General features: G+C 40.6%; 2 protein-coding genes across 5 annotated transcripts in view; one reads left to right on the top strand and one right to left on the bottom strand.

The window, feature by feature from the left end:
- PGM3 (phosphoglucomutase 3) overlaps window positions 1-13,000 on the bottom strand; it is a 31,400-nt gene extending 18,400 nt beyond the window's left edge. The window contains exons 1-4 of one of the 2 annotated variants that reach the window (XM_081044284.1): window positions 12,882-13,000; window positions 10,844-11,049; window positions 8,779-8,963; window positions 7,373-7,440 (exon numbers count right to left, since the gene is read on the bottom strand). In XM_081044284.1, the coding sequence (XP_080900410.1) occupies window positions 7,373-7,440; window positions 8,779-8,963; window positions 10,844-11,047 (457 nt within the window). In that variant the 5' untranslated portion in view covers window positions 11,048-11,049; window positions 12,882-13,000. Of the gene's footprint in view, window positions 1-7,372; window positions 7,441-8,778; window positions 8,964-10,843; window positions 11,050-12,881 lie in introns of those variants that run through there. The other variant, XM_081044285.1, reaches the window with a different exon arrangement.
- Window positions 13,001-13,050: 50 nt separating this feature from the next.
- Window positions 13,051-17,265, top strand: RWDD2A (RWD domain containing 2A). Of its 3 annotated transcripts, XM_081041281.1 has the most exons (4): window positions 13,051-13,147; window positions 14,064-14,404; window positions 15,431-16,019; window positions 16,592-17,265. In XM_081041281.1, exons 2-4 carry the CDS (start codon window positions 14,201-14,203, stop codon window positions 16,609-16,611), a joined length of 813 nt encoding a protein of 270 aa, XP_080897407.1. In that variant the 5' UTR covers window positions 13,051-13,147; window positions 14,064-14,200; the 3' UTR covers window positions 16,612-17,265. The 3 variants fall into 3 exon arrangements, with proteins under 3 accessions (XP_080897407.1, XP_080897405.1, XP_080897406.1); XM_081041279.1 differs by lacking the exon at window positions 16,592-17,265 and having other exon boundaries at window positions 15,431-16,348; XM_081041280.1 differs by lacking the exon at window positions 16,592-17,265 and having other exon boundaries at window positions 13,082-13,912; window positions 15,431-16,348.
- The last annotated feature ends 3,029 nt before the right edge of the window (window positions 17,266-20,294 follow it).

Below are 20,294 nucleotides of genomic sequence, written 5' to 3'. Positions count from 1 at the left end.
TCCTATATACCAACAATGAAATCTCAGAAAAAGAAATAGAAAAAATTCCTTTTGCAATTGCAGCAAAAAGAATAAAATACCTAGGAATAAACTTAACCAAGGATGTGAAGGATTTATATGCTGAAAACTATAAGACATTTTTGAAAGAAATTGAAGAAGACACAAAGAAATGGAAAGACATTCCTTGTTCATGGATTGGAAGAATCAACATAGTTAAAATGGCCATATTACCCAAAGCCATATACAGATTTAATGCAATCCCCATCAAAATCCCAATGGCATTTTTTAAAGAAATAGAACAAAAAATCATCAGATTTGTTTGGAACCACAAAAGACCCCAAATAGCCAAAGCAATACTAAAAAAAAGAACAATACTGGAGGTATCACACTCCCTGATTTTTCCTTGTACTACAGGGCTACAATAATCAAAACAGCTTGGTATTGGCGGAAAAACAGACACATAGACCAATGGAATAGAACTGAGAACCTCGAAATAAAACCACATAAATATGGACAGATAATTTTTGACAAAGAAGCTAAAAGCATACAATGGAGGAAAGACAGCCTCTTCAATAAATGGTGCTGGCAGAATTGGATAGCCACGTGCAAAAGAATGACATTGGACTGCTATCTGTCACCATGTACCAAAATTAATTCAAAATGGATCAAAGACTTAAGCATAAGACCTGACACAATAAACTGCATTGAAGAAAACATAGGTACTAAACTTATGGACCTTGGGTTCAAAGAGCATTTTATGAATTTGACTCCAAAGGCAATGGAAGTAAAAACTAAAAGAAACGAATGGGATTATATGAAACTGAAAAGCTTCTGCACAGCAAAAGAAACTATTGACAAAATAATGAGGCAACCAACTGAATGGGAGAAGATTTTTGCAAACAGTGCCTCTGATAAGGGGCTAATATCCAAAATATACAAGGAACTCATGAAACTCAACAACAAAAAAACAAACAACCCAATTGAAAAATGGACAGAGGACCTGAAGAGACATTTCTCCAAAGAGGATGTACAAATGACAAATAGACATATGAAAAAATGCTCAACATCGCTAATCATCAGAGAAATGCAAATGAAAACCACAATGAGATATCACCTCATCCCAATCAGATTGGCTTTCATCAACAAGACAAATAGTAACAAGTGTTGGAGAGGCTGTGGAGAAAAAGGAACCCTCATACACTGTTGGTGGGAATGCAGACTGGTGCAGCTGCTATGGAAAGCAGTGTGGAGGTTCTTCAAGAAATTACGAATAGAATTACCATATGACCCAGCAATCCCTCTCCTGGGTATCTACCCAAAAAATCTGAAAACTTTTCTCTATAAAGACACGTGTACTCCAATGTTCATTGCAGCTTTGTTTACGGTGGCCTAGACATGGAAACAACCAAAATGTCCTTGGATAGATGAATGGATAAAGAAGTTGTGGTATATATACACAATGGAATACTATTCGGCGTTAAGGAAAGATGATATAGGGGCATTTGTGACAACATGGATGGATCTTGAGAATATAATGCTAAGTGAAATAAGTCAGACAGAAAAAGCAGAGAACCCTATGATTTCACTGATATGTGGTATATAAACCAAAAACAACAAAGGAACAGGACAAACAAATGAGAAAGAAAAACTCATAGACACAGACAATAATTTAGTGGTTACCAGAGGGTAAGGGGGTGGGGGGTGGGTGATGAGGGTAAAGGGGATCAAATATATGGTGATGGAAGGAGAACTGACTCTGGGTGGTGAACACACAATGAGATTTATAGATGATGTAATACAGAACTGTACACCTGAAATCTATGTAACTTTACTAACAATTGTCACCCCAATAAATTTAATTTAAAAAAAAAAAAGAAAAGAATAGACATATTGATCACTGGACTAGGAAAAAAAAAAAAAAGAAAAAAAATCTCTTTGTAAAAAGAACTGCAGTGCCAACAAGTTACAGAGGAATTGGGGCAAAGTCTATGTGAAGAGAGGAAAAGGAAGCCAGTTTTGCTCTGTGGGCAGTGCTCAAAACTAGAAATTGAGCTATGGTTGTCAGTGCAAAAAAGTCCATATTGTTCTAAGATGGGGAGCCCAGTAGAACACGAGGCCCTCGTGAAACTGAAGCCCCAAAGGACTATTTTTCAGGTCATGAGGGAGTCAGAGTGAATAAGCAGCAAGTCCTCTCCCAGAAAAGCGGTACTGCCATTGAGCACAGCAGAGGAAAAAACCCATCCCTGAAGAGCCGTGGCCAGAAGCTCAGGCCTCCCATGGATTTCCAGCCCAATTCACAGAACGACATGGGTCTGAAAGGACCTTGTCATCAAAAACCATGTCATCAACAAGCCAGGTAATGCCCCCAGCTGAAGCAGCAAACACTAAACTCTGCCAGAGATAATTACCTTCATCACAAACCTCAAAAATGTCCCACAAATATTTTTTCAAGAAAAACAGCTTACAGTCAAAAATCTAACCACACAAAAAAGGCACCATGAGTAAGAAACAGGAGGGAAAAAGAGCCGAGATGGAACAATATCTAATATGAATTCAATGATTAAATCTGTCAATGGTCTTCAAAGTCACATATGAGAGTTTGGACTAGAGGCAAAAAGTCATTTTAAGTTCTTGAGTCCTGCAATTATACAATGGAACTGGTATTTTATGAAGGCAACTTTGGCTCTGCTATAGGGATTATCAGATGGGAGGAGGTGAAGGAACTTCAAAAAAAGTAGGAAAGAGCTTAGACTAGCTCAATGAAAGAGTATAAGGAGGGGAAAAGGATATTCCAAAAGACATACTACAGAATGAAACAAAAAGATTTTATGAGCAATATCAAAATTACCAAACATCACCATCTATTCCAATGATCAACCCAGAAACCCAGAAGTCATTCATCACTGCTCTATCCTAATCACACATCACAAAATTCTTTGAATTCAATATTAATTTCAAATTTTTCCATTTCTCTCACTATCATCACTCTTGCATGAACGAGGTCTGCCAATTAGGTTCGCCAATTAGGGGATAATGCCATGAAGAAAACAGCAGTGTACAAATGGATTAAATTTTTTTCTGAGGGGAGAGAAAATACACCACTGATGAAGAGAGGTCAGGGCAGCCAGTAACGAGCAGAACTGACAAAAACATACAGAACAAGGTCTGCCAATTAGGTGTCTGTATATTTTAAATAATGGATTTTTGCCTTAATTTAGAGGGTTTATTCCATCAATATTTTCCCTCAGGCCTAAAGATATACCGTAACCTTGACTAAACTGTTTTCAGATACTTGAGGTCTTTGAGTTTAAAGAGAGGGGAGAGACACTATACCTTTAAGTTACTATATTTTAATCTGGTAGTTTGGGAAGTCATTATAATAATGAATAATGTTCTCTAAAAAGATGGGATTATAACTATTAATTAGAGTTTCTATACTCATAAACAAACCCTAGACCTAAAACACTACGATTGTTTTTATAGTCAGGTGATGGTTGAGTAAGAACATCAGCGAAATTACTTATATGTTCCTAAGAATGTTCATGTTACATTATGAGTATCTCTGGGGTAGTTAAATTCTGAACTGTTAAGACCTGAGATGTGGAGACTGAAGGAGTCCTAAGACTTCATTATAATATTAGGGCTAGGCCTCATAAATTTAGAACATATTAAAATGAATTTAAATTGTGTATTCAGAGTGCTCTAAGTTATTTGCAAACTTTTTTGATTTTGACATAGTACACACACACAATGTACTTGTATATATGAACATATTGTCATTGGCTATATTGTTTCCTCCCAAAAGTCATATATTGAAGTCTTAATCCCCAGTATCTCAGAATATAACCATATTTGGAAATAGGTCTTTAAGGATGTAATTAAGTTAAAATCAGGTCTTTAGTGTAGGCCCTCATCCAGTATGACTGGTATCTTTATAAGAGGCGATTAGGACATGCACAGGAAAGACCATGTGAAGACAAAGGGAGAAGACAGCTATCTGTAAGGCAATGAAGAGAAGCCTAGAATGTAAGCAACCCTGCTAACATCTGCATTTTGGACTTCCAGCCTCCAGAATTGTGAGAGAATAAATTTGTGTTGTTTTAGCTACCAGTCTGGTCCCTTCTTATGGCAGCCTTAGCAAACTAATACACTTACACAATATGACAATTAAGTTTGTGAACTCATCCTAGAAAAAGTGCTACATATAGCATTGCTGCATATCACTATGGTCACCTTTGAAGTACTCCCCTTGGGAAGCTATGCACTGACACCAGTGCTTAGTCCACCCTTCAAAGCAGTTTTGGAACTCTTTTTCTGGAATGGCCATGAGAGCTGTCATCATATTATCCTTGATGTCCTGAATGCCATCAAAATGTCTTCCTTTCCATATTTCCTTTATCTTTGGGTAAAGAAAAAAGACACTGGGGGCCAGATGAGGCAAGTAGGGAGGGTGTTCCAATACAGTTATTTGTTTGCTGGCTAAAATCTCCCTCCCAGACAGTGCCGTGTGAGCTGGTGCATTGTCATGATGCAAGAGCCATGAATTGTTGGAGAAAAGTTCAAATCGTTTTCGTCTTTTTCACGTAGCCTTTTCAGCACTTCCAAATAGTAAATTTGGTTAACTGTTTTTCCAGTTGGTACAAATTCATAACGAATAATCCCTCTGATGTAAAAAAGGTTAGCAACATCATTTTGACTCTTGATTTGGATTGAAGGAAAGTTTTGGTCATGGAGAACTGGCTGACTTCCATCGTGCACTTTGATGCTTTATTTCAGGGTCATATTGGTACACCCATGTTTCATCACCAGTGATAACATGGCCCAAAACATCATCTTGCCTCTCCAAAAGGTCTTGACAAACTTCGACTCTCCTTTGCTTTTGTTCATTGGTGAGCTCCTTTGGGACCATTTTTGCACACACCTTTCTCATGCCAAGATTTTCAATGAAGATTTTCCTGTTTCTCTATCAATGTTTACTTGGTCTGCTATGCTTCTCACAGTCAGCTGATGATTTTGATACACAATTTGAGAAATTTTTGCAATGTTTTTGTCAGTTCTGCTCGTTACTGGCCGCCCGGACCTCTCTTCATCAGTGGAGTATTTTCTCTCCCCTCAGAAAAACGTTTAATCCATTTGTACACTGCTGTTTTCTTCATGGCATTATCCCCATAAACTTGGACTAACATGTCCCTGATTTCACTTCCACTCTTGAGAAGTTTAACAAGAAATTTAATGTTTGTTCGTTGCTCCAATTCAAGCTCTGACATTTTCGCAACGGCACCAAAAAAACACGCAACAGCAATGAACGCCACTCAGCAAGACACCGCCACACGTCGACACGAATACAGCTGTGAGACACTGATATAACAAGGCTATGAAATCTTACCAGGCTATTTGTACAGTGCTGCCAACGTAAGCACACCATGGCAAGTTCGCAAACTTAACTGGCAGACCTCATACTGCACAGGTCTCTTTTCCTTTCTTACAACTTTCCTGTGTCTCTCTACTCAATAGCCAGTGACCGGCGTAAAATGAAAAATGTGATCATATTCTCATACATAAAAACTCTTCAGTGGAGTCCCACTACATTTGGAGAAAAACCTAAGTCCTTACCATGACCTATAGGAATGACCTGGCCCCTGCTTATCTCACTAACCTACCCTTACCTTCCAGTAGCTTCCCCATTCTCCCTATACTGCAGCTCCATTAACTTTCCATTTGCTGAAATACACTAAGCTGAAGAGAAATGAAAGGTTAAAAAAAACTCAATTTTTATAAACGAAAACAGTAGAAAAGTGAGTTCTAGAGACAGAATGAAAGTGCTAAAAAGATCAACCATTCAGGGATGGTAGAAATACAGTTTTGGGCAGAGTGAATCTGGGGTAGGGCCAGGCCACCTGGTAAAGACATCACTCAGACCATCGCATTATAAACTGCAGGCCAAGCCACTCAGTGGGTCATGGAATCTACTTAGTGAGACACACGAGCATTTCTGCCTTTGTAAATGAAACAAATGAATTCGTATCATGTAGTATGGGTACGTACTGTTCACAGAGATTTTTATTTCAGTTTATACACAAACACATCATGATGTAAAATGGGTTTTTTACTATGGGTTGTGAACACAGTGAAAGACTACTGGAAGACTGTAAATAACAGGCATTCAGAAATGTCTGATGAATAAATGAGTGAATAAAATACATAGCTGGAGCTAAGGCAGTGAAGATGATCATTCAAACATCATGCAAAATGAGAGAAGTGAGGAATGCTCATACTAAGAGACGGAAGAGGAGCCCACAGAGAAGACCAATCAGCAGTAGTGGTCAAGGAAGTAGAAGCTTAAAAAAAGGAGGTCACAGTGTGGAAAGCTACCAAGACATAAAGTGAAATAAAAAATTTTAAATACAAACTCTGAAAGTTTTTAGGTTGCAGATCCCTTTGAGTATCTGACAAAAGCTATGAAGCCTCTCTTGAGAAACTCAGTGCAAGTACAGGTAATACTATGCACTGTATCAGGAGAGCCAAAGGGTCCCCGCAGCTTACCCAAACACTCCCCACGGGTCCCCAGGCCCAGGTTAAGAATCCCCACTTCATAAAAGCCACTGGATTTGGCAATCAATTCAGATGAGTGTCAGGAGACATTTCACTGGACAGACAAGTATGGAGACTGGCCTGTAGTAGCCTAAGCAATGACCAGAAGAGCAAAGAGAGAAGCAAGCCAGGGGCACTCTTAGATGAGGCTAGATTAACTGTGAAGGAAGGGAAGATACCAGAGCTGGAAAGGACGGAGAAAAGGTCAAGAGAAGATATTTTTAAATGAGAAAAATCTGACACTAGGAAAATTCACTTCCAAGCACAGTGGCACACGATGTGAGAAGATTCTAGCCTCTGTTTTATTGCATTTAATACTTCATTTGATAAAACAGGAAAAACCACCTATCAAAACTTAAAATGATGATTGTAAGTAGGCCGAAGATATTTTCTATCACTATTTGACAGGTAACAGCTGATTCTACACATGATCAGCTATTAAGGGACACCTGATATTAACAAACGCTCCCCAGAATGAATATCTTCAAGTAACTTCAAGAGTTTTTATATCAAGAAATTCAGCCTTACTAAAGTAAATAAAGTTGTTAAAGATCAGTGTTTCCTACATATAATCTCCTATAGGTAAAACAAAATATGTATACCCAGAAATTTTTAAAAATATTTTTGAATTCTAAACTCTAGTACTTCACATCTAAGAGTTCAATTTTTAAAAAATTTGTTTATTTGAATTTTCAAACTTCTAAAAAAAACATGTATTCCTTTTGTAATTTCTATATTTTTTAAAGATTAATTTAATTTACAACTCAGGATAACTACATACCATGGAATTGACCTCCTAAAACAGTGATGCCATCTATTACAGACTGTGAAAGTTTCTCACTGCTAGGCCTAGGAGAAAAAAGAAAGAAAATAATACATCCCATCCTGAAACCAACAGGGTAGCTAGTTTTGAAAGCAAATGCTAAAATTATGTGCTACAAATTCCAGAATAAGTTCACTGTATTTGAACTGAAACCTGCCAAGTCTTAAAGCTCTGAAAAAAATAATTCAGGTAAAGTATAAGGATTTTCCAGTAGTCTTTCACAATGTATTTCTTGGACAGATTTTCACTTTTAAATGAATTTAGAAAATAGATACAAAGAATACACTAATGACACCATACCCAAATGCCTTTCCAAGTCTTACAATAACTACACATACACTAGCTCAGAACAGTAACAAATACTGAAAGCAGTGTATAATGCAGTACTGAGTATTAAACCACCATGGCTACAGAACTTTTCATTTTAAAAAGTCAGGACTAATTATTTATAGATCTGAAAATAAAGCAGATCATCATATAACAGCATTGTAGAAAAAGGTGTTCTACAACATTTAAATGAGTGAATAGGTAAGAGGCAATTGCATGTGGGATGGCTTTACTGAGAGAGAATTTGCTCCAGAACATAAGTCCTTTGGCTATTTCTGCTACTACAAATACCAGTCAGGTATTTGGAAGCCCCTCTGATAACACACTTAAGGGTAAAACAGCAGTCCAAGGCATTAGGAAACTAGGACTCTCCTTTAGACTCTCTTCCTACAACCAGCTCTTATGCAAGTCAATGCTTCTGTTTCAAAGTACACTTTGTATCTAACATTTTACAAAAATATCTTTTTGTAAAGGAAGGGAAAATCTGCCAAATATGACAGATATGTAGAAATAAATTGTTAATGTTTTACAGTGAACTTCAGCGTGGGAAAATGAGAGAAGAATATGAACCAACAATAACAGATTACAAAATAAATCTCTAAAAAAAATGAGTTAAAATCATGTGTTCTTACTCTAGAGGGGCAAAAAAAGTAAATTTATAGAAGGGGTGGGGAGACATTTGTTAAGTGCTTCTCTCATGCCAGGAAATGCATATTTTACATACATTATTTCATGTAACCCTCACAAAAACCTTAGGCCTTCTCATTAGGCCTTATCAACATTTTATAGACGAGCAAAGGGAAGCTCCAAAAGGCTAAATCATATAGTTAAGAGCTGGAGTTGGGGTTCGGACTCCAAAACCCAAGTTGCAGTGGTGACTTAGTTCCCACATCCTACTGCAAAGGCCAGGCAGGGGAGACCGTCTCAGAGTAGTTCTATTTTACTTATTGCTTTTGATTTGTCACCGGTACTAAAACTGATACAACAGGTTATACTGAGCTCCCAAAGCCGCTTCCACCAGTAACTGCAACGGTCACCTGGTGTCTCTACCAATCACTACGAAGGCCTTTCGTTGCAGATCCACGGCTGCTTTCTCGCTGATGTCCATCAACACTCTCTGCATATCTTGTTCCTCAGCATTTGCCAAACAAGTAGCATGTTCCTCCCAGGAAGGTGCCAACATTTCACCCAAAGGATCAACCAATTTGACACCATTGTCTTCCTTAAAAGAAAAACAAACAATAAGTAAACTCAACCTGTTTTCCCTCAACAAAAGACTGTGAGGGCTGAGCAGCTTCACCAGTGACCTCTACTGAATGCCAGGTACCAGAGTAGGTGTTTTATACACATTAGCTCACTAAATCCTCATGTCCCACGTATCAATCTAATAATCCTATTATTATTATTCCAAGCTGAGAAAATGGAGATTCGGAGCAAATAATTTGCTTATGTTCATACAGCTGAGAAATATCAGTATGGATATTAAAACATTAAGTCTATATGACGCTTAATCCCAACAACCATTATGCTACACCAACTTTTTTAAAAGGCCATCATGTGTGCATTAACCTTCAGTTAACTGAAGAGGGCACAGCTGGAGCAGAATGAGGGCACCTAGAGATTCTTCCAGCTATGATTCTGGAATCTAAGAACCTTATGGCCAGTATGCATCAACCAGTGGGTGACATAGAAGCTGAAATCTGACTCCTCATTCTATTCTGCTCAAATTTCTGGGGGCGAAAAAAAAAGTATAGTTCAGAGTGAATGTCAACTGAAGGAAACAACTCAGAATTATTTTAAGAAGTGCTTCTGGAGCTAGCAATAAATATGGGGCTCAGCCTACAAGTCATTAAGCAATTACAGTGAATTTGACATTTAGACACGTGAGCATTCACAGTGAATGCTCATACAATTAGAAGATGGACAAGCAACGTCCTCTTGTTTGAGGCGATGAGGTTATAATCCTTCATTTAGTTACACAGCTTTAACTTGCTGCTGATTTAGCTAAAAAGGCAAAAATCATATGCCCTAGCAACAAAACAGAAGCATATTATTCAAACCATGTATTAGTTAGCCACAGGCAGAACAGAATAAAACAGTTTGTGTCAAACGGAACTCTTTGATAAAAACTTATCATAGGACCGGCCCGGTGGCTCAGATGGTTAGAGCTCCATGCTCCTAACTCGGAAGGCTGCCAGTTCGATTCCCACATGGGCCAGTGGGCTCTTAACCACAAGGCTGCCAGTTCAATTCCTCGAGTCCCACAAGGAATGGTGGGCAGCACCCCCTGCAACTAAAATTGAACACGGCACCTTGAGCTGAGCTGCCGCTGAGCTCCCGGATGGCTGTGGTTGGAGCACGTCCTCTCAACCACAAGGTTGCCAGTTCAACTCCCACAAGGGATGGTGGACGGCACCCCCTGCAACTAGCAACGGCAACTGTACCTGGAGCTGAGCTGCACCCTCCACAACTAAGATTGAAAGGACAACAACTCGACTTGGAAAAAACTCCTGTTCCCCTTCAATACAATAAAAAAAAAAAATAAAATAAATATATATATATATAAAAAAAGAAAACTTAAAAAATAAACACTAGAACGAGCTATAGGCCTCCCATCAGTATTCTGCCCAAAGCTCACTTTTGGATGCTTGGGAACGCCTATGTCGCTGTTTATTCGGAATAGGAAAATATTCCCTATCTATAGAAAACCTGTCTGAAAAATTTCAAAATGTGCTAAGTCTTCCCAAATGTTTGTCCTCCCCTCCACTTTGCTTCCAATTTATTTAATCTCTGCTAAATAAACAGAGGTAAGACTTTTTATTACTGATACTGTAACAATACAACTAACTAGGAAAGACATTCTGTTCTTTCTTTAATATGGCCACTCCAATAAATTACAATCTCATTTCATTCTCTCCACACCCTCTAAAGAGTAATCATGAGCTAAATGACCGCTCATTAAGAAAAAGTTGTTTCAAATCCAAAGGCACATAATGGGAAGGCATTTAGAATTAGAGTTTATACTTTGGGTCAAACTGCTCAGACACTACGGTTTGGTCTTGTGAATAAAGGTTTGCTTTATCAGAGCACTAAATGCATTACCTCAGGGTTGTGTGATGCTGTTACCATGACTCCTATTGTAGATTTTGTCTGTTTTGACCGCAGGACAGCTAATAATCCCATGCGAAACATTACATGATCAAGATGTTCTGCTTTAGCTCGAAATCCAGCAGTCCCATATTGAAGAATGAGTCCATTGGGCTTGGTATGTAATGCTGAGTGTTTTGTAATAGCATCTAAATCCATGTCTACAAAATGAAGAAATGTTTTTCAGGAGTAGTTAATCTTTCAAGGACCATTTGCTTCAAAAACTGCCACCCCCAAACTAACAGGTATGCCTCATTTTGAACTGTCTTCCCTCCCACCAACCCCCCCCCCAAAAAAAAAGAACCATGTTCTTTTGCATTTCTTGCAATTAGTCAAGAAATTAGTGAGAGAAAAAAGGATGGCAGAGTAAGTCCTGGAAGTTAGGATTACCTAGGAGACCTTGCCCAACTTATACTGTCCACTCCAGTGCAGATTCAGGTCAGAGATCAGGCTGTCTCCAACTCATGACCCATTTTGACTCCAGGACAAACTTAAAATGGTCCACTCTCAACTAAAACGAAGATTTCATACCTAGATTCAGAGACTCCTACGATATCCAAGTTCACCTCATTTTACAAATAAAGACAACTTAAGCCTGGGCCTCAATTAAATAACCTAAATTCACATGGGCAGCTGGTGATAACGTGAGACCTGAGGTCCTATTCTCAAACGGGCTAGACCTACATATCCAAAATAGCTGAGAAATCTGTGTAGTCTTTTGCAATTCTTCCCAGGCTACAAAGGCATATTCCCACAGGAAAGGCAAAGGGAACCGCTTCCTCTCCAAGACTGCCTAGACCTCCTAATACATCTTGTGGTGGATTTTTCTATTTTCATAAGGGTGAATCAGGACATCCTTCTAAATTAAGGTCTGAAACTCACAATATCTTCTTTTTACCTTTAATTAAAAAAAAAAATCAAACATCGACCATTAGTCCACTCGCCTTCATCCATTTAGCCAATTCCTTCTCTGGGATACTCCAATTTTAAGTGGCACTTGGGGTTTCCCACCTCAGTTGTATGTCATGTATTCACTTCCCGGATCCGTTCCGTTTCCTGTTAGCCTAGCGATGAGCAGCAGTCCCACAGCTACCAGCCTGACTATAAGCACACCTGCTAGACATTACGGCTTGGTTCCAGACAACTGCAACCAAGCGAGTATCGCAACCAAGCGAGTATCGCAACAAAGCCAGAATCGCAATAAAGCCAGGCAATCTTTGCTGGTGGAGGGTCTGGCTTTCAATTTGTAAAATTCGCAACATCTGTAGAGCCCAATAAAGCTAAGCGCTATAAAATAAGGTAAGCCTGTATCTTGTTTTCTTTATTGTCCTTCATGGCTTCAATGAACAAAGGTTAAAGAAAACAGTGAAAAATGTTTTGCTTTTGTCCAATTGGAAAAAGCTGGCATTCAGCCAAGCGGGCTCAGTTTGGGTCCAAAGCGATCAAATCTCTTTCGCAAGCATGAACACATTTTGTTAAAAACTGACCAGTCGGCAATGTGTCATGATTATTCATAGGGCGTACACCAGCCGTTAAACCCAGAGGGCCTTTTTTAAAACGTTAAGATAAAAATGCATCCACTCGTTAATGAGTTTTAGGTCTGAAAACTACGTTCAGTGGGTTAGGTGAACGCTTTTATTAAAAGTAGTTATTTCCAAAAGCACAGGGCCTCCACTCTGAAAACCTTAAGTGTTCCCTTCCCCTTCGCTCCATCTCCAACACCTCCTCCGCTCCTCTCGCCTCCCAGCTCCGCGAACCACCGCACTTTTCCCGGCTCACGGCCCACAAGGCCCTAAGCCCCCGCCCCGGCCAGTGAACGAGGCCGCCCGCACGAGACCCTCGGGCCGGCCGACTCCCGCGGCGCAGTAGCGGGTGGGTGTGTCCCGCGCGCGGTGCGTCGGGCAGTCCGCTCGCCCGCCCACTATGCGTGGTCGGCCGAACTCCTGGGGACCGGAACGTCCTCTTTCGCCACCAAGCCCTGGCGCCCGCTCACCTCCGCAGGAGACTCCCCGCCACCTCCAAGGCGCGGAGCCGCTACCTCGCGGCGGTGCCCGAAACCAGAGTGGCGCGCTCGGAACCCGCAGACGTGGCTCTGCGTGGCTTCCGGCCCTCCGCCACGCCCTTTAGCCAATCACGGCGGGGGAGGGTCCTCTGGCCCCGCCCCGCCGCCTCGCGGGTCGCGCGCAGCTCGCGCCGGCGGAACTGCGGATCCGGGTTCTGAGCGGGCTTGGGGCTGTTTCCATTGAATGACCAGGAAGGGTGAGGCCCCCGCGGTGGCCCGGGGGTAGGGGCCGAGGGTCGCGGGCCGTCCGAGCACTACGACCGGCAAATATGCAGCCCCACCTCCATATTGGGGTCTCGGGGTGGCAGATCCCGCGTTCCTGGGAAGTCGGGGTCCATCCGTCCCAGTGGTGTTGGATGGGGGATACCATCCCGCATCTGGGGCCTCTGACGCGGCGGCCTCAGCCACAGTGCGCGCCACCCAGCCTCCCGCATCCTCTTTCGATTCTCGAGGTTCCTCTCCCAAACCTTTGACGCGGTGAAGCTTTCTCGTGTCGCCGCCCCTTCCCTATCTCCCCGCCCCAGCTCTTACTAAATGTCATTTTATTTCTGTTTCTGTAAGAGATCCCCCTAAACCTGGGCCCCTCGGGGCAGAGGCAAGTGGATCCAAATGGTCTGGAGGTCGTACGATGCCTCCCCGGGCCGGTGTGGCTCTCGGGAGAGGCGGAGAGGCCCATCCCGGGGGGTCTGTGGCGCTGGGGCCGAGGGGGGACAACTGGCCTTGGGGGCAGCGGGGCCTCGGAGACCCCAGAACCAGGGGACCCAGAGCCCCGCCGCACCGGCTCTGCGGGCCTTCCTCGCCGCAGCCACCAGCTCCGTCCCAGCCTGAGACCTGGGAGGATTCAGAAGCTGGGCCCCCCTGCCTCTCATTTTCAGGCTTGCAGAACGTCTGCAGGTGTTTGCCAACCACCTGCGACGGAATAATTCCTAACACTTGTTGAAAGTCCAGATTCCCGGATCTAGGTCGGAAGAGAGAATGTTGGGGGGGGCGGGGGGGGGAAGGGACCGGGAAGCTGAATTTTAGCGAAATATGTTGGGGGGATGTTGTGCATACTAGATTTTGGGGTCCAGAGATAAAGCAGAAGAGTGTAAGTTTTCCTGTTTGTGCCCCTAGTGCTCAGTGCCTAGCGTTCCTGCAAAACTGCTTCCACGCAAAGGGACCTGCGAGAAATTTCGCTGGACACCGCCAACTGACAAACCCAGTGTCCCTGAGCCTTTCCAGTTTTTCTGGCAGGTTGATTTTGAGGCGACATGTCCTCCGCTTCAATGAAAGAATGCCTGCAGCTTCAGCTACTGGAAATGGAAATGCTGTTTTCTATGTTTCCCAACCAAGGAGAAATAAAACTTGAGGATGTAAATGTCCTGACGAATATAAAGAGATATTTGGAAGGCACAAGGGAGGCACTGCCACCAAAAATTGAATTTGAAATTACACTCCAAATCGATGAGCCCAAGGTAGGTGTCCTGAGTTGTTTTAATTGTTGCCAGGTACCCAGTTTTTATTGGAAACACTTGGAACATGAGCTTTCAGTCCAGGAAAGAGAGAATATTCCAGATGTATATTTCCTTTACTTGTTTGAAAGCAAAATATGTAAAACATTGGATGCCCTGTAAATTTTCTTCAATAAACATGCTGAATTTTACATAAATATGTACACCCTTTTCAACAAATATGCCTGATGTTTTTATTAAAAACATCTTGCAATCTTATACTACCATTATTATTTTGCTCACTCATCCAGTGTTTTACCAACCCAACTACTATAGTATGGACTACCTTGTATATATATCATGATTTTCACAAATCTAATTATTGCCTCTAGCAAAACTAGCTTTTCAGGAGTGAATGAATGTGTCATTGGTGGCCCCCATAAGACCATAAGCAAATACAGATAGAAAATCTGAACATTAAAAATGAATTTACCTTCATCTTCTGATTCATTTATCTCCAGCAACATTAGCAGAATATAGGTAACAAGTGGACTAGGCATTTGAAAACCACTCTTCTAGCTGTTCCCACTCATCTTTAAGTTGTCATTCCCTTAGTGGAAACTTCCTGGTTCTCCAGACTGGAACCTGGTTACACATGTGTAATCCTTTGGTTACACATTTCAGTGGATTGCTGTACTTTTCCATGGTAATGCTTCTCACCATCGAAGTTAAATATTTGATATATGTAATTATTTGTTTTTGTGTGTCTCCTTAATTAGGCTCTAGACTTCATAAAGGGCAGAAATAGTATCTTCATTTCTTTGTTCCAGCATAGGATAACTAGCACATGGTTGGGTGTTTGACAAATATCAGAATGAATGAATGCCTAAATGGAAGGAATAGGGTATGTAAAGTACTTAGTAGAGTGGCACATAGCCGACACTTAATAGTAATAATAGCCATGATATTTATCAAAATCATGCAGTTGCCATTGATAAACTAGCTTAGGTGATTTTATGGTACTTAAATCTATTTGATTTTCATTTTAAGGTAAAAATTGATTTGCAAGTAACCATGCCTCACAGCTACCCCTATGTAGCACTACAGTTGTTTGGACGGTCATCTGAGCTTGACAGACAACAACAGCTTCTTCTCAACAAAGGTCTCACTTCTTATATAGGGACTTTTGATCCAGGTGAGCTCCGTGTATGTGCAGCAATCCAGTGGTTACAGGACAACAGTGCCTCTTATTTCCTGAGCAGAAAGCTCCTGTACGAACCATCGACACAGGCAAAGCCGGTCAAGAACACATTCCTTCGAATGTGGATCTACAGCCACCATATATATCAGCAGGACCTGAGGAAAAAGATTTTGGATGTGGGGAAAAGGTTAGATGTGACTGGATTTTGCATGACAGGAAAGCCTGGTATAATCTGTGTGGAGGGCTTCAAAGAGCATTGTGAGGAATTCTGGCACACAATTAGGTATCCCAATTGGAAACACATTTCCTGTAAGCATGCTGAAAGTATTGAAACTGAAGGAAATGGGGAAGATCTGCGTCTGTTCCATTCTTTTGAAGAATTGCTCCTTGAGGCCCACGGTGACTATGGATTAAGGAATGACTACCACATGAATCTGGGTCAGTTCTTAGAATTTCTAAAAAAACACAAAAGTGAGCATGTTTTCCAGATATTATTTGGTATTGAAAGCAAAAGTTCAGACTCCTAGGAAGCTATGAAAAGGCCTATGCTTGTAATTGCACTCTGGTAGCATTTCTATTAATAAAACCAAACTAAAAGGGCCGATGGCTATTTAGCATCCTCCATGAGAAACCTAGCTTCCAAATTTATCTGGTAATGAAACACCTGGGGCTTTTAACTTTGTAACAGTGCAATCGTGATGTTATCCCTATGTTCTTGTGTTAACTGAAAACTATTTAATTGTAAATTAATAAAACAGTCAATTCAACCCATGACACTTATTTGATTAAAGAGTCCAAAGCCCATAGTCAGTAGTCAAATGGCAGCTCTGAACTCACAAATATTTAGAGTAACATCTCTCCCTTTCATGATGCAAGCACGCAGATGGCACACCACACTCTCATGACTGGAGATGAATTCTAAATCAAGTTTCAAATGAGAGCAAAGAGAGGGCATGCTTATTACGTTTTTTACTTTATGCTAAATTCCTATTTTGAATTTTTTCTTTTAGCAAAACTAGATCCTAACTAATGGCAGAAGGATCACAGTAATGAAGTCTCAAGAATAATGAAGATGACACGTGTTCTTTGGCTGTTTACATATGGTTTCTTATCTACAAGGTGTCCCACAGCTGATGCAAACTGGCAGCTTTTGCTCATGTGCCAGGGCAAAAGTGTTGAAAGGAGCAGTGTGGATGGCTCTAGACCATCACGTTACTGGGGGGAAAAAAATCAAGCTCTACAATTTGGTGACAAGTCACTGCCATCTCTTCTGAAAATTCCAAGCTCCACAGGCTTCACCAACTTTTTTCAAAATGAGTTTATTTTAGTGATAACCCCTATTAAAGTAGCACTTGCCAAACTTTTTCATTACAAAGTATCTACCCTTCCCCAAGAATTTCTGGGCGTCTCACCTGTGGAAGGGGTGTCCTGAGCTGCCTCTATAGCATTCTCTGGTTTCCATGGTCTCTCTTTGCTTACTACTGCCCTTTCTCAGGGAGCTCCCTGCTGGCTCCCAGGTACCCCACTGATGTCCTGGTCCCTTCAGGGTGACAAAACTGGGTGCTGAGATATAGTAACGTGGAGGGGACTGCCTCACTCCCATTTTGTGATACATTGTTAGATGCCAAACATTGCTGTGTGTGCCAGGGGGCTTACAGCATTTTCATGAAACAGTACATTCTGGTTTTACTCTCTGTCTAAGATGTAGACACGTGTCCAACAGGTACATGAAAAGATGCTCAACATCACTAATCAGGGAACTGCAAATCAAAACCACAATGAGATAACACCTCACACCTGCTACAATAGCTATTATCAAAATGACAGTAAGTGTTAGCAAGGATATGGAGAAAAGAGAACAGTTGTGCACTTATGGTGGGAATGTATGCTGATGCAACCATTGTGGGAAACAGTATAGAGCTTCCTAAAAAAACTAATAATAGAACTGCCATATGACCCAGCAATTCCTCTTCTGAGTACTTATCTGAAGAAATATGAAAACACTAATTCATAAAGATATATAGGCTCCATATAGGTTCATTATTTACAATAGGCGAGACGCAGAAACAAAAATGTCCAACAGGTAAATGAATAAAGTGTGTGTGTGTGTGTGTGTGTGTGTACACATATATATATATATATATATATACAGAGGGTGCCAAAAAATGTATACACATTTTACGAAAGGAAAAAACTATATTCAAATTATGCTGATAGGAACCACTTTAAGCATCTCTTGTAATTGCAGAAGTCAGTCGTGACGTATTCATCTTTCATTATCAGTATAATTACAATTTTAATAGTTTTTTCCATTCTTAAGATATGTATACATTTTTTGGCACCGTGTGTGTGTGTGTGTGTGTGTGTGTGTGTGTGTGTATTTGCATTATTTAGATAAGAATGAAATCTTGCTATTTGCGACATGGAGGGAACTTTGGGGCATGCTAAGTGAAACGTGGAATCTAAAAAACAACAACAACAAAAACACGAGCTCATAGACACAGAGAACAGACTAGTGGTTGCCAGATGTGGGGGTGGTGAAATTGAGGAGGGGGGTCAAAATGTACAAATTTGCAGTTTGGGGATACAGCATGGGGATGTAATGTACAGCACGTTGACTATAGTTAATGCTGTACTGCATATCTGAAAGTTGCTAAGAGAATAAATCTCAAAAGTTCTCATCACCAGAAAGAAACATTTTTGTAACTATGGACGGTGACAAATGTTAACTAGACTTATTGTGGTGGTCATTTTACAATATCTACAAATAGCGAATCATTTGTACACCTAAAACTAATATGTATTAATTATACCTCAATTAGAAAAGGTTTTTCATGGATGCTGTTAGGGAATCATTAGGATTAGGATGGTCTGATTGCACACGACAAATCCACTCAAACATTCCCATCTTTGTAAATCTTTAAATTCCTTTATATTATTTCAAAGGAATGTTTGTGTTCTCAATTTTATGTAACGCGGGCCATTATTAAGTCTGCATTTCAGTCATCTCACTGAACCAACAGGCAGAATCACTTCCAGCTGTTCAAGGCAGCACGCCGAATCCAGAACCCGTGGCAAGTGCACCTCTACCAATCAATTCTACCCAATCAAAAATTACACTTCTCCTTCCTCAGTACGTTTTCAGAATCCCATACATTTTCCTCAGTTTTTGCCAATACAAATGAGCAAAGTCTAGAATTCTTTTGGTGGGCGTCTTCTCCTCCTGGGTTTGTCTTTTTAATTGTATCCATCACAGATACTCTCCCTGCTGAAATCTGACATTCTGTGTATAGAGGAAAGGAGAAGGAATGTGGGAGGAGCAGGAGGTAAACGGGTCATTTCAAGATCCTCAAGCAAGGCGGTAACAAGCTGTTTAGACAGGAATTGCTCCCAATTTGATTAGCAAGGGAAAACATGTGAAGTGTTCTAGTTAGCTTGCAGTTGAGGGGTTTCGTGGGACACAGGTCTTTCAGAACCCACACTTGAGCTATTGTTCACCTAGTTTAGGGTGTCACAAGTCCTCCAAAACCCCCTCGTCATACATCCCCATTCCAAATCAAGGTCCTACTGTTTCCTGCTCCATACTCTTATATAGGCCTAGTGAGGCTGTGCATGCAACTCCTGGTATAATTTGGCAACAAGCAGGTTAAGTCTGACCTTGGTTTTCAGTTATTTCAGCCTTATGGCTGGTAAGAGAGAAGAGATTCTTTTTGCAAAACCATAGGCATTTTTCTAGTTTTTATACTGTGCCTTGAGCTAAGAATTTAAGCCTTTGAGCCCAGATTATCTTTTTTTATGACATCCTAGACCAACCAACCTATCCCACACTCCTGTATTTCTTCACTCTTTACCCTGCTTCATGGCAGCAGCCATTTCTCAGCCAAAATCTTTCCGTCTTGAGATAAATCATTCCATCAATTTTTTTAACCACGTTTGTGTTTATGAGGTCCCAAAGATATTTTGCTACAATTGGTTTTATTGGCTTTATATTTTAACGTTCATACCTAGGTCTCTACCTTTTCATATAGTGGAAGGTAGGGTTCCAGTTTTAATCTTTTCCATGTGGTAGGCCAATTTTCCCAATCCTTTTACTTTCTTCTTTATCTGTTAATTGTTGTGCTACCTTTGTAACTCATATATTCATGGGGGTCTGTCCGTGAGCTTCCTGTTCTATTCCATTGTTCTATTATGTCCTCATGACTGAGGTACATGCAAATATCTGGATTTTGGAGGCTCAGTATGAACAAAATAAAGTATTTCATTAATACTTTTTATATTGATCACATTTTGAAATGAAAATACTCTGGATATGTGGTTTAAATAAAATATATGATTAACATGAATTCCACCTGTTTCTTCCTTTTTATGAGGCCCCTAGAAATTATACATGTGGCTCACTTTCCTTTTCTATTGGACAGTGCTATTCCAGACTGTACTCCAGTGAAACAAGAACAGACTAAGAAGAAAGATAAACATGGATTTAGAGCCCACCTCCTTCACTCATTAGCTCTGTGGACTTGGCAAGTTACTTTAAAAGTCTACTTCATAAGGGAATTAAATAATATAATGTACGTAGAATACGTGATACTAGTAGTAAGTAATCATCCAAAGCTTGTTTCCCTATCTTTCTCGGAGGACAAGGAAGTAGCTCATTCAACACAGTATATGGCAAATATGGCCACACGTGTGTTAAATGAAGTTCATACTGAAATT

This window comes from Rhinolophus hipposideros (assembly GCF_964194185.1).
Source record: "Rhinolophus hipposideros genome assembly, chromosome: 3".
Classification (NCBI taxonomy): Eukaryota; Metazoa; Chordata; class Mammalia; order Chiroptera; family Rhinolophidae; genus Rhinolophus; species Rhinolophus hipposideros.
The sequence above is the reverse complement of the archived record's forward strand: the minus strand, read 5'-3'. Positions and strand labels throughout refer to the sequence as shown.

Bases quoted from the DNA above. Each gene is read 5' to 3' on its own strand.
- RWDD2A (XM_081041279.1), top strand. From the start codon at position 14,201: ATGTCCTCCGCTTCAATGAAAGAATGCCTGCAGCTTCAGCTACTGGAA. The intron at 14,405-15,430 runs GTAGGTGTCCTG...TTTCATTTTAAG, and splicing joins TCCAAATCGATGAGCCCAAG to GTAAAAATTGATTTGCAAGT.